Source organism: Phascolarctos cinereus, unplaced genomic scaffold, assembly GCF_003287225.1.
Source record: "Phascolarctos cinereus isolate Bilbo 61053 unplaced genomic scaffold, phaCin_HiC Scaffold_726;HRSCAF=1367, whole genome shotgun sequence".
Lineage (NCBI taxonomy): Eukaryota > Metazoa > Chordata > Mammalia > Diprotodontia > Phascolarctidae > Phascolarctos > Phascolarctos cinereus.
Window position 1 is genome coordinate 311,651,743 of NW_027556098.1, and position 13,302 is coordinate 311,665,044.

General features: G+C 45.3%; 1 protein-coding gene across 1 annotated transcript in view; it reads right to left on the bottom strand.

Annotated features, from left to right (window-relative positions):
* The window catches only part of DSCAML1 (DS cell adhesion molecule like 1), a 519,489-nt gene that overhangs the window by 111,778 nt on the left and 394,409 nt on the right, over positions 1-13,302 (bottom strand). Inside the window, 3 exon segments of the mRNA XM_020989670.2 lie at positions 2,108-2,380; positions 7,076-7,372; positions 8,746-9,021. Coding sequence (XP_020845329.2) covers positions 2,108-2,380; positions 7,076-7,372; positions 8,746-9,021 — 846 coding nt within the window.

Here is a 13,302-nt window from a genome sequence, read left to right on the forward strand (position 1 = left end):
CACTCTTCTTGGGCTTCCTCAACATCCTCTTCCTCTATTCAAATATCCATCATTCAAGGCTCATCTCAAGTTTTACCTCCTCTGTGAAGCTTTCTCCAGCTTTCCCAAACCACAGAGATCTCCACTTCTCTGGACTCCTATAGCATTCTAACAGTCATTGGGCTCCTCTTGTACTTAGTCATGCAGAATTATTCAACTTTCCATATGTTCATTTCATCCACTGGACTATAAGGTCTTTAAGGGCAAAGACTTGTCTTGTTCTATGTCTGTGTTGCCCTGCAGTGCCTAACATATTACAAGGCAGGTAGCAGTTATGCAATGCATACTTCTTAAATTAATCATAGATACTCAATCACTATTTTGTGAATGAAATCATGACATTTTCAATGTTACCTGTCATTTAGAACCTTTGGAATTCATGCTATCTGTAGGTTCTACCTATTCCTGTGCCTGAAGGTTCCACAGATATCCATTCTCTCTTTTTACCCTAAATTGTGTTCATTAGAATTTTTTTTTGGCTAGGCAATTGGGGTTAAGTGATTTGCCCAGGTCACACAGCTAGTACATGTTATGTGTCTGAGGCCACATTTGAACTCAGGTCCTCCTGAATCCAGGGCTGCTGCTCTATCCACTGTGCCACCTAGCTGCCCCTCATTAGAGTTTTTATCCACCTTAAAACTGCTTGTAAATGATGAGGGTCCAGGTCCCAGTAGATGTCATAAATGACTAACTCTCCACACGTATACTGATTGGAGGCTTTTCTTCAGTCACCTGTGAATGCACAGAGCTTTCCAGAGTGTGGGTCTGTAAAATGCCCTCAAATCAGGAATTAGGCCTATGTAGTTTTTATGGACAGTACTCAATACAATGAGCATCTGGGATTTCATTTGTGTGATGATTCTAGGCACCTAAGTAGCATAGTAGATAGAGTGCTGGGCCTGGAGTCAGGAAGCCCTGAGTTCAAATCTAATCTCAGACACATTAGCTGTGTGTCCCTGGATAAGTCACTTAACCTCTGTCTGCCTCAGTTTTCCCATCTCTAAAATGTGGATCATAATAGCACCTTCCTCCCAGGATTGTGGGTTGTTGTGAGGATTAAATGAGATAATGTTTATAATTCACCTTGCAAACCTTAAAACGCTATATAAATGCTAGCTATTTACCAATGTCAATTGAAACCTCTATAACCTAAAATATATGGTCCTTGAGATTAGCTGTAGCTCCATCTTCATTTTGCCACCATCCAGGTGATAAGCCAAAAGCTCTTAAGTGGGTCCCTAGACAATATGTATGCAGTTCATTACCAAGCCTGTACTTTTAATCTCTGGTAGGACTGACCAGGGATTATACTCCACCTGCCTAGCTTTCAAGAACCCAGAGTCACCTCCACAACACTAAGAGGCATGACGTGTTGTCATATTGCTCTAGCTGTCCTTCATTCTCGAAGAGGACCATGACATCAGGGAGATGATGACATGACTTGCAATTGACTTTGATTTGAGTGAGTGAGGGCTGTGCAGGGCCACCAGCCTCCCTTTCTCCTCCAGAGCCATCTGGGTCCAGTGGCATGACAGCAATTCTTTATTAGAGTACTCACTGCAGTACCAGATATGATGTGTTTGGGGCTTGGCCAAGGGTTAGGAGCCAGCTCCTGGGAGGACCTGTCTTAGGTCCTTAGGACTCTCACCCTCCACAGCTTAATAAGGGAGAAACAGAGAGGTTCTAACTCTTCTCTCCTAACTCTATGACTTACTAGAGTTACCTCTTTTTCTAGATGGTACAGAACCCTGAATCAACTCTGTATAGATTTTGTACATATCCAGTTCTTTACATGCTATCTCCCCCATTAGACGATGAATTCCTCAAAGGCATGGACCTTTCTTTGCATTCCCAGAGCTCTGCTCTTAAAAAATGCTTATTGACTGACTGATCAGGGCTGACTGATTTAGTGGTACTACCAGGAAGGATACAAAGATTAGATAAAACAGAGTCCCTGCCCTCAGGAAGCTTACACCCTAGTAGGGGAACAAGATACATATGAAACCAACTCTAAGACATAATCATATCTGACATGTCCCTTTAAGATGTCTTTCATTGTCCTCCTTACCTTTCACTGCAACATGGACACTCTGGCTGATGGACAGCTGAGGCTGGATCAGAACGCTGCAGAGGTATTCCCCTTCGTCCATGCCCTTCTGGACATCCATCAGTTTGAGCGTTCCATTCTCAAACACCACCTGGCGGTGGTTGTCAGGCAGCAGCAAGGTGTCCTTGTACCACTTGATGGAGTAGTAGGGATAGCCAATGACCCTGCAGTTGATGAGTGTGTCCCGACCTGCCACTGCTGTGATGTTCCTCATTGCCCGGATGCTTGGGGGTCCTGAGTGGGGTTGGGACAGGGAAAACAAGGGGCAAAGTCAGCCACAGAGACCTAGGGATCTCCCTGGAATTCTGTGCTCAGGCCACTTAGCAGGTCGGTAGGATAACCTTGGGACGGGAGTGTTAAGTCTGGCGATAGGAGGGTTAGAAAAGAAGACCTCTGACCTGAGGTGGTTGAGATAAGCTGGAGTTGGGGCACCTCTCTAACCTCCCAAAGAAGCCTCTTAACTTACAGTTGCTTATTTTAAGGGTCCCACCCCTTTCCTAGGAGCCACCCTTTAATAAGATAAGAATCTTCTGGCTAGCCTGGGGAACAGAGGGATGGTAAATGTCTAAATGCACTCCTTCCCCCTGGATTCACCTCTATGTGGACAATGAGATTGTTCTGTTTTAATGTAAATGTGAAGTCTTAAGTACTTTAAATATTTGAGAAAAGATTAAAATTAGGTCTTTCCTAGTAGTTGGTGATTTCTTTTTATGTATGAACACAGACTGGGAATCCCTGAATTGGCACATTGTGAGAAACAGCATTGCAGAGTGTCCACAGCACTGGATTCAGATTCAGGAGACCTGGGTTCAAACCCCAGCTCTGTCAACAACTAGTTGTATGACCTTAGATAAGTCATTCCATTCAGTTTCCTCTTCTGTACAATGGAGAGTTTTGATATGATGACCTCAAACGTCTCTTCCAGCCCTAACATTCAAAGACTTTTCATTGTTCAGTCATTTCAGTCATTCCTGATTCTCTGTGACCCCATTTTGGGGGCTTTCCTGGCAAGAATACTGGAGTGGTCTACCATTTCCTCCTCCAGCTCATTTTACAGTGGGGAGATGATGCCTGGGAGTGGAGTAAGAAATGTTCAAAAGTTATTTTTTTTTTAACAAAATTAACTGTGTAGGCAGGGATGTGGAGGGAGAAAGAGCACAGAATTTGGTGATGTGAAACAAAGAAGCTAGGTATCCAGTGCTATTGCAGAGCCTATTACCTGGGCAGAGAATAGAGAACAGGATTCCTATGGCCAAAGCCAAGAAACTACTAGGAAAAAAAGGACGTGAAGTCCAGAGGACTCCTTGGCCATCTCCAGGGACCAAAAGAGAGGGCGAAAAGGTAGTAGCTTAGCCCAGAATTGGAGGACAGAAAGAGGATGGCCTAATCTGAAAAAGTCAGGAGACATACATTCAGAGAAGGTAATAGGATTATACAGCTCGAAAGAAACTCTCTGTCTCTGAGTTTCAGTTTCCTCTTCTATAAAATGAGGATAATACCACTTGTGGTACTACCTACTTCACAAGGCACTTAATAAACCTTAAAAATTATATAAATATGAACTATTATTATTTTTTACTAATAACAACATGAATAACTGTAATCCTAAGAACTAAGGTCTTAATGAGGTTAAATGTTTGTAAATGGGAGTGATGACAGTAATACCTGAAAGGGATTATTTTGTGTTATAAACCTTAAAATACCACCTAAGTATGAGATATTATCGTTAAAAAAATAATAATATTAAGTACTAAGAATAACTCTAATCCCAAGAGGCAAGACCTTGAGACTTAAATGGGAGGGCTGACAGTAGCACCTGGAAAAGATTATTTTGTGTTATAAACCTGAGCCAGGAGAAATGAATCATTTGGATCTTAATGTGTGATTTGTCTCTATTATATATAGTTGGCTCCCTGAACTTCCCTTACAGTGGAGGAAATGCTAGGTGGATAGCTGGACTGATGGCCAAGGCTGGGACTAGGGGTCGGCAAAGCACATGGCTGCCCAGGGCATAATGTTCAGAGGAGACATAATGAGGGACATTTATTTTATTTTATTTTTTATAAATGAACATGCTTTTGTACTTGTGTATCAATAATTCAATGGCCCTAAGATGTCATTAATGTGAGCATTCCTTCCAGTGGTGCAGTTCACTGCCCATCCATGCCTTCTCATCCTACAAGATACCTGTTTGTGTTTTCCTTTAGCTTCTCTAGCCAACAAGCTGTAGGCCTTGCTTGAGGTTTTTTGACATTCTTTGGGTACCAGTGGCTAGCACTCTTTCCATCGATCCACCTGTTATCCTTCCCTCTCTTATGTGACTAGTCCACCTCCTTTTCTGGTCATGCACCAACTCTAGACATCTAATCTTATTTTACAGATGAGGAAACTGAGGCCTAAAGAGGTTAAATGACCTGCCCTAGGCCATACAGACAAGGAAAGACAAGAGGTGAGATTTGAACACATGACCTGTGACTCTAGAGCAAGTGCTCATTCTACTGTACCACACTGCCTCCTAATATCCCTTATGTACTGATTATCATTGAAATATGTTGTAGCCATTTTGTACAACACTGATTTTTAATGTTAAAGGAAGCATTAAATAAATATGCTTATTAAAGGTGTTTGACACTGTCATGGAAGATGACCTACAAAGAATCCAGAAGAGAGATTCCCAGATAGGAAGGTCCTCCAGATCAGTGGTGTCAAACTCAAATAGAACTGATCTCTGTGGAGTGCAAATTGACTTAGAAAACCACAAATTAACATTACCTATGTTGTATTGTAATTTGTATTTATTTTGTGGAACATTTCTCAGCTACATTTTAATGTGGTTCTAGCTACACTCAGGAGTTTTTTAGGCTGTCTGCTGGCCCTGAGTTTGACACCTCTGTTCTAGATATTTCTTTATGAAATAATATTTTAATGATTGAATTAAGTCCCAAGACATTTCAAGCCTCCCCAGTGAGACCTACAATTACTAAAAATAATCATCACTCACTTGAATAATCCATGATGATTAAAAAAATGTTGTCACAACCATCCACATGTAAGCAGCTAAATGGATGAAAAATATTTACTCTCCAAACTATGGCATGCAGATGGAAGGCTTCTTCACTGAGTTAGTCCATTATTATTTTTGCCTAGGATAGGCACAGCAGCTGGAAAATGAGATGGACTCAGAATTGAAGACGAAGAGAGAAAGCTGGATGGAATTTGGGAAACTGCCACTGGGCTTCAGATAATCTTAAGCTCCAGTTTGGCACAAAACTTCATCTTTTTTAAAAAACACAAACATTCTGCCAGTGGTGTGGCACAGCTGCAAATCTTAGAGCACTATAGTCTCTCAAAAAAAGAAAGATGCAAGTGACTTAAGAGGTAAAAGAGAGATCCACACATTTTTTAATACCAGAAAATTATACTCTCCAGGAGACAGAGGAATCTATTTTGTGATGTCAAATCTCATGTGCCCAAGTTAAGGCTCAAAGACTCTGGTGCACAGTAACACACAGAGAACATAATTTCAATCTTTACCTAACATTTATAAATTCCTTTTTGTAGTGAAAAGTACATATGGGGTTGTAATGGACTGGGTGGGGAACTAGGGCACTACCAGAGAGGAAGAGACAGTAGGAGGAGGCCAAGACCCAAGGGTACCATCCTTGATTGTGAAACTTCTCCTTTTGGGTGATGGCCGCGAAAAGTCAGCTAGAGGATGACTGAGAATGACTTGCATTACTGTACCTCCTTCTTAGTATTCTACAGAAAGATACATGTCTTCTAGAAGAAAGTGGGCAATTAAGATCTGCTCTACTTTCCTTCTCCCCACTGAACAAAGGAGAGACATGTTTGGTGTTGTGGCCTTGTGGTAATCATGGCCACAACCATTGGCTAAGTGCAGCTCAGGGTTGGGTAAGATGGCAATATGGTGAAGAATAGACCATTGATGTGGCAGATCCCTTGGAGATGGAATCCAACCTTCTCACTTAACTCAGAAGGACACTGAGGGTAAGACAGGAGAAGTGACTTGTCTAAGGTCATATGGCTATCAATTATTAGAGTTGTAATTTCAGCCCATTTCTTTTGGCTCCAGATCCAGTACTTTTTCCCCAGTCTCATGACAAAGGGGCTGCTGCCTCCATATCTTTGAGGAGTTAGCCAGTAAAGACTGAATGAGGAAGATGGTGGAAAAGAAATAAAACCCATGTAGGAAAGGGCTGGGGATCTAACTAGTCGACTACAACCCCACCTTCCAGACCTGGTGTCAGAGACCCCTTTTAATCCCTTCTTAGCTTACAGTTCTATGATTTGTCTTTCACCTTAGTCTCAACTCTTCCCACTGGTAGTTCAGAATGTAAGCCCTGACTAGGGGGATTTCCCGACCCTGGTGTTCTGGTCACACCACACTTCCCAAAAGGTAGTGGGTTAGGAGGAAACAGGTCATGTGGGAGATAACTTTATCAGGTCTCTGACCCCACAGCTCAACTCTCTGATCCCCAGTGATACTCTGCCTCCCTAGTCCTTGTAGGCTCTGCGTGCAGGGACAAGGAGGGCGAGATGGTTCATGAATCTGTGGCATGCCCAAGCCCCAGAATGACTACATAGAGGAAGAGAGAGGAAGGATTAAGGAGTTAGGAGGCAGGGGGAGGGAGAGGACTAAGGTAGAAGAGGATGGGGAATAAACTACATCACTTACACACACAAATAAGAATAGTAGAATAAGGGTAGAGTGTGGACAAAAGAGAGGAGGGAGAGAGAGGGTGAGAGAGACAGAGAAAGTGGGGGTGGGGAGAGAGTGAGATCCTCCACCCAAATCAAAAGCATAATTAACAATAATAATCAATAATAATAACCACAATGATAATGGTGACCATAAAGATGACAAAGGAAATTAATAGCCTATTCTGATATTTAAATGTAGACAGGCACCTCTTACGTTTATTCGCGCTTGGTATTCAGCACTGCCCACTGAGTTCCGTGCAGCGCATCGGTAGACACCCCCATCTCGGATCTGGGGGGCCGTGACATTCATGTGGCTGATGGTCGTGCCGTCTGACATGGTGTACTGGTTGGTGCGGTGGCCGCCATCCCGCTGGATCGGCTCATCATCCAGGGCCCAGTTGACGGTGGGAGGTGGGGCGCCTTTAGCTGCGCACATCAGTGAGAACTGCTCCCCGGGGTTCACCACCTTCTCGCTGAAGGAGGAGATGATGCGGGGTGTCCCATCTGGGAAGGGGCAGGAGGAAACCAGCCTTGGCATCACCACGTAACACAGAGTGGGTCCCTTGGGCCTTTCCCCCACCCCAGCAGAGTGGAAAGAGGTCAATGGAGACGCAGGTTGGCAAGTGACTCACAATGTCCCTGCCCTGGCAAAAGGACAGGCAAGGTTGATCTTTGTTGTGGTCCTTGCAACAGAAAGAGCCTGGGCCTGAGACATAGAAGACCTGGCTTCTAATCCTAGCTCTGCTGCTAACTAGTTTGTGATTTTAGGCAAATCACTCAGTCCCTCTTTGCCTCAGTTTCCTTATCTGTAAAGTGGAGATAATGATGCTTGTCCTGTCTACCACACCAGGTGACTGTGAGGACCAGACAGATGTAAAATGAGGTGTAGTGAAAACAATGTTGGATTTGGAATCAGAAAATTTGAGCTTGAATCCAGATGCCATCATTAACTAGCTGAATGACCCTGGGCAAGTCACTTTACTTTTCTGAGGCTCAGTTTCCTAAGATAAGGATGACAGTTGAACTTCACTGCTTTGTAGGCTTGTCATAAGGGAAGCACTTCACAAATTTAAAAGTGCCAGATACAGGAAGATGAGAAATTATTAATTTGCAAATTTAAAACTGCTATTCAGGAGTAAATTATTTATTATTATTATTATTATTATTATTATTATTATTATTTACCACATTTGCATACCACACATTTTGGATTCAAATCCAGATGTTGATCTGAGCCAGGGCCAGACTCCCCAGGCTGTGCCCCATCCACCTGAGGCTACTTACTCCTTTCATTTAAATGAGATAATGTATGTGAGACGCTTTTTGTGAGGCACCGAAACACAAATGCTTGCTCTGTCTCCAGCATCCCATGAACACTCCAGGGGAGGTCACTGCCTAACCCTGAGGGAGTATCCCCAGAGCAGGCCTGGCCCTCTGCAGAACTGGGAAGTGGGCGCATCAGGCACCCTCCCACTCCCCTTTCCACAACCCTCTCCTTCCTCCTGATGCTTCCCCACCCCTATCCTGTATCCTTGCTCTCAGCTAGCTGTCAACTAATCCTCCCTGAGGTGGGAGCAGATAAAAGCTTCAAGAATGATTGACCGCAAGAAACCAGGGGAGACTAGTTGCATTTCAACGGGGATTCTGGAAGATAAAAAGCCTTTAGAACCCCAAGGAATGAATCACTGTAATGGTGGAATTTCAGGCACTGTGACAGGTGGTGGGTGAGACAGTCTTGGCCAGGGGGCTTTGTTTCCTATGGGTAGAGGCCATCACCAGGTAGGGCTTGCTCCAGAGAGCAGCTGAGGCGTGGGAGGGCATGTGTGGAGGTGGTTCTCTGACTACTCTCTGAACCCCTTCCCTTCCACTCTGCTCACCCTCCAGAACAATGATGGCGAAGTCCTGGGCCGTCTGGGATTTGCGAGTGGCGAAGCATTGGTAAGCCCCGGAGTGGCTTTTCTGGGCGGAGGTGATGAGGAGGGTCTCGTTGCTGAGCCCGCGGATAGAGATGGTCTCATCTGGCACCACCAGCTCTGTGTTGCGGTACCAGCGGATGGTGAGCTCCGGGGGGCCCGTCAGGGCACAGGACAGGATGACCGTGCTGCCGATGCCTGTCTTCAGCTGCTTTGGCGTCAGGGTCACATGGAGGGGGTCTGGGCCGGGGTGGGCCAAGGAGGGAGGAGGGAGAAAGAGAAGAAAAAAAGGCTTACTGCTGGCGGCGTAGGGGAAACAGTGTGGCCTTGGGAGTCAGGAGACCTGGGTTGGAGTTTGAGCTTTGCCACTGTCTGGCTGTGTGACCTCAGACAAGTCACTGAAAGGCAGAACAGTGACTTTGGGTCAGGAGAGATCTGGATTCAAATTCTTCCTCTGACAGTAATTGTGTGATTCTTGGAAGATCACTTAACCTCTCTGTGCCTCAGTTTCTTTCTTTGTAAAATGAAGGGGCTAGATTATGTGATCTCTAAGGCTCCCTCCTGCTATTCTGTGAGTCTATGATTCATACCCTCTTTTTTTTTTTCTCCCAAGCAAAGGTTCAGTCCTCTCCAGCTAACTGAGGAGGGAGTGCTTTGAATGTCCATGGAGATGACTCCTTTAGCTTTGACACCATTTGTGCTATGTAAATAAGTTGGAATTACCTACAGCAACTAGGCTGGAAACATTCTAAGGAGGCTGGACCAAGACAGAGTGACGATGGCCTTGATCCCCTCTTTCTTTCTCCTCCTCCTCTCCCCAACCCTGTGCTATTCAGGGCTCTTTGCTTTTTATTTCCCTTGGGCTCAACCCGTCCTGGGGTCCTTTGCTACAGACAACATACAGCTATGGGGTCCTGCATGTAGCAGCTCACAGTAGAAGGAGGTAGTATGGCTACCTGGGAGAATAGGAGAGAGCTCAGAGTAGGCCTGACTGCCCTAGCCACCCATACTGGCCTGGAGCCTTTGCCCAGCTGCCTGGAAATGTCATTCCACAATGAAGCAGGTGTCAGACTCATGTCTGTCATAATCCCCTGCCCTGGTACCTGCTCCCCCAAACCCACCCACCCGAAGAAAGAGCAGTTCCCCAAGCTTCCCTTTCCTCTTCTTGAACTTGGCCAAGAAGAACCATCAGGAAGGAGTAAGTAGACATCAGAGTCAGCTGATAGGATGCCTGAGTGTAGTGGATTGGCTAGAATGCCCTCAGCTCATGCCTTCTGCCACGGCCACCTGGGTCAGCCCCTTGGCACAGCCCCGACTTTAGAGAAGAGCCGCTTGAATGTTCAGATGTGGTATGTGTAGGTCTCCGTATATGTGTGTGCATGCATGCACATGTCTATGTGTGTGTGGCTATGAGCATGGGGGAGGGTATGTTTGCATGCATGTGTGTGTCTGCATCTGCATGTATACAATGTGTTTGCATGTACACATGGTCTAAGAGAGGCTGCCAAGAGAGTGATGGTCTACTCTGTGGAGAGGGTCACTTCAGGAAGCAGGGCACTCAGGAAAGATCTTCTGTCCTGTACACGTGTGAATATCAGTGTCTTAGTGTGGAGGAGGTGACACAGATTGGTCGACTTGTGCACACATGTGCCAGGGTCTGAGTAAATGTCTGTGTCTGTGAATATATGTGTGTGCACATGTGCCTTGGGCCAGGGTTTAGGACCCTTGCAACAGTTACCCACACTCGAGTATGCTGCTTCTCTCCCCCCACCACCCCCGACTACCCAACCCCTTCTGGATCCCTGGATTTTCCAGTCGGTGTTTACGAGCTTCTTCAGTGAGCAGAGATTCCCTGGCCTTCTTCCACTTGGGATCATGCACCTAAGAACTTTCTTCTGTTTTTGGCAGAAGCGCCAGCATTCCATTGCTCTACCTGGATGGTTGGGTCTGAGTGTGTGTGTGTGTGTGCACCTGTGCATATGAGCTCAGGAAGGGAGGGGGAGCCTAGCTCTGCTTAGCCATTAGGAGGTGGTGCCCAGGCTTTAATGGAAGGTCCCTGGTGACTGTGTCCAGTGATGCTCTGGGAGAGGATGCATTAAACCAAACCCAAATCTCACTCTCACCCACAAACTCCAATCTATCTTTCTGCTGCTTGCTTGTCTCAGGCTTATTTAATACAGCTCAGGTCCCAATAGGAAACACAAGGTACCTTAATATTGAACTTTCAGCATTTCATCCAAAGCATTTACATCACTTACTGTCGTTCTCAACACATGGAGTTGATTTGCTGGGGACTGCTGTCTGCTCTTCCAACCACACTGTAAATCTTAGCAGAGACAGCTCTGCCATGGTAATACCACAGACAATATCACACTCTAGCTCCCTGTGCAGCCTGGGGAAGGGGAGGGAGGGGATACACCCTGGGCTAGAGAGCTTGATTCCTAGAGGAGCAGATCATTAGACCAAGCCAAGGAATGGGCACTATCTTTGGGAGGGAAGGGGGCTCAAGAATCTCTGTGCCCTCAGCTATGGTAGGAGGAAAGCAAGGGCAAGAAAAGAGCTTTCTGAGACATTCTGTCTCCTAAAATGACCCATTCCCTGAATGGGACCCCATTTTTCTGAGAGCTCTCCTACCACTTCTTCAATTCTGAACATGCAATCTCCTATGTTGCCCTTGGGAAGAATGCATGCACAGAGGCTCAGTTCATCTCTGTTCCACACCCCTCATATCCTGAGAAAGTATAGAGATGGCAGGTTCATACACAGCCCACTAGGCACATGTCCCACTCCCCTTTGTATCATCCTCCCAAATCCCCATCCTTCCTCATCCCCATAAATTCTGGAAAGCCAGGAATACACAGCCTCCCAAGCAAAGACAGAAGGAAGAACCTTAGATGTCCTTTAGCCCGAGCCCCTAGTTTTACACATGAGTAAACTAAGGCCTAGAGAGGGGGGACCTTCTCAAGGTCACATAGCTAATTACTGGCAAATTTCTTATTGTCAATTTAATGCTCTTCTTACTATGCTAAACCAATATAAAAAGAGATTGAGTCAGATGCTAGTAGTCTGGTAGCCTCCTTAGCAAAGAGCAGGTTCATTTATGCCTCAGGTGACCACTTTTTCTCTTTGCTCAAGGTTCTATGCATGTGCACACAAATGGTGGCTCATCAATTTCCTTTTTTTTTTTTAACTTTTTTTTAAAGACTGGTCTCCCCATATCACCAAGGCTGGAAGTGCGTGGGCTATTCACAGGCCCCATCCCACTATTAATTGGCATGTAAGCTTTGACCTACTCCATTTCTGACCTAGGCTAGTTCTCCCCTCCTTAGGCAACCTGGTGGCGCACACTTTCCAGAGGTCTCATCATACTGGCTGAACTCATGAGTAGACACCCAATCATAGCCCACTGTAGCTCAGAACTCATGAGCTCAAGAGATCTGCCAGCCTCATCCTCCCTGGTAGCTGGGATTACAAGTGTGTGACACCCCACCTGGCCAATTTCCTTTTTTACTTAGGAAAGTGACCCCAATGTGGATGCTTCTGTGCTTTCACTTATCCTGATACCCTCCATGCCTATGAGTGAGATGGATCCTATATATACATCTTTGTCTGTTGGAAAACCTCCCTTTCAAGTCCCAACTTAGAAGTCATCTCCTTGTCTTTCCAACCTGCCTCCCCTCCAAACCCCAGTTTGCCTGGACCTCTCCTTGACATGTATCCCACTTCCCCTTGTATTACAGGATCAGAGAGAGTTGGAAGTAACCTTAGTGGTCATTTGGTTCATTTAACGTTTCTCAAACTGTGCTGTAAGGAACCCTGAAACACCCTAAGTTTTGCTTCTTAACTGAGCCTTACGTTATTTGTTAATAGGCATTGACCATAATAATTTTCAAGGTTTTACTACAAGGTTTTTGCCAAAGTTTTGTTTCAACTGAAGGGTTCTAAGTCTTTCCCAGTTCTAGTTCATCCACCACTCAGCTGTCTCTTCCTAAACCACAGGTCTGACCATGTCACTCCCCTACTCAGTAAACTCCAGGGGCTCTCTATTACCTCCAAGGTGAAATAGAAAATCCTCTCTTAGGTATTCAAAACCCTTCCTAACCTGCTCCCCTAGCACCTGTCCAGTCTTCATACTCCTTATCCCCTCACTCCCTTACATATTCTGGGATCCAGGGACACAGGTGACCTTCTTGTGGCCACTTGCCCAACATATTCAATCTCTAGACTTTGGACATTTCCCCTGGTTATTATCCTCCATGCCCTGAATATTCTCTTTCCTTATCTCTGCCTCCTGGCTTCCTTCAAGGCCCAGCTAAAATTTCACCTTCTACAGGAAGCTTTTCCTGATTTCCTGTAGTGCTAATGTCTTCTCTTTATTGATTATCCTTCAACTTATCTTGCATATAGCTTTTTTTGTACATAGCTGTTTTCATGTTCCTCATTAGACTGGGAGCTCTTTGACAGCAAGGAGTATTCTTTGTATCTCCAGTACTTAGCACAGTGCCTGGCACATAGTAGGTG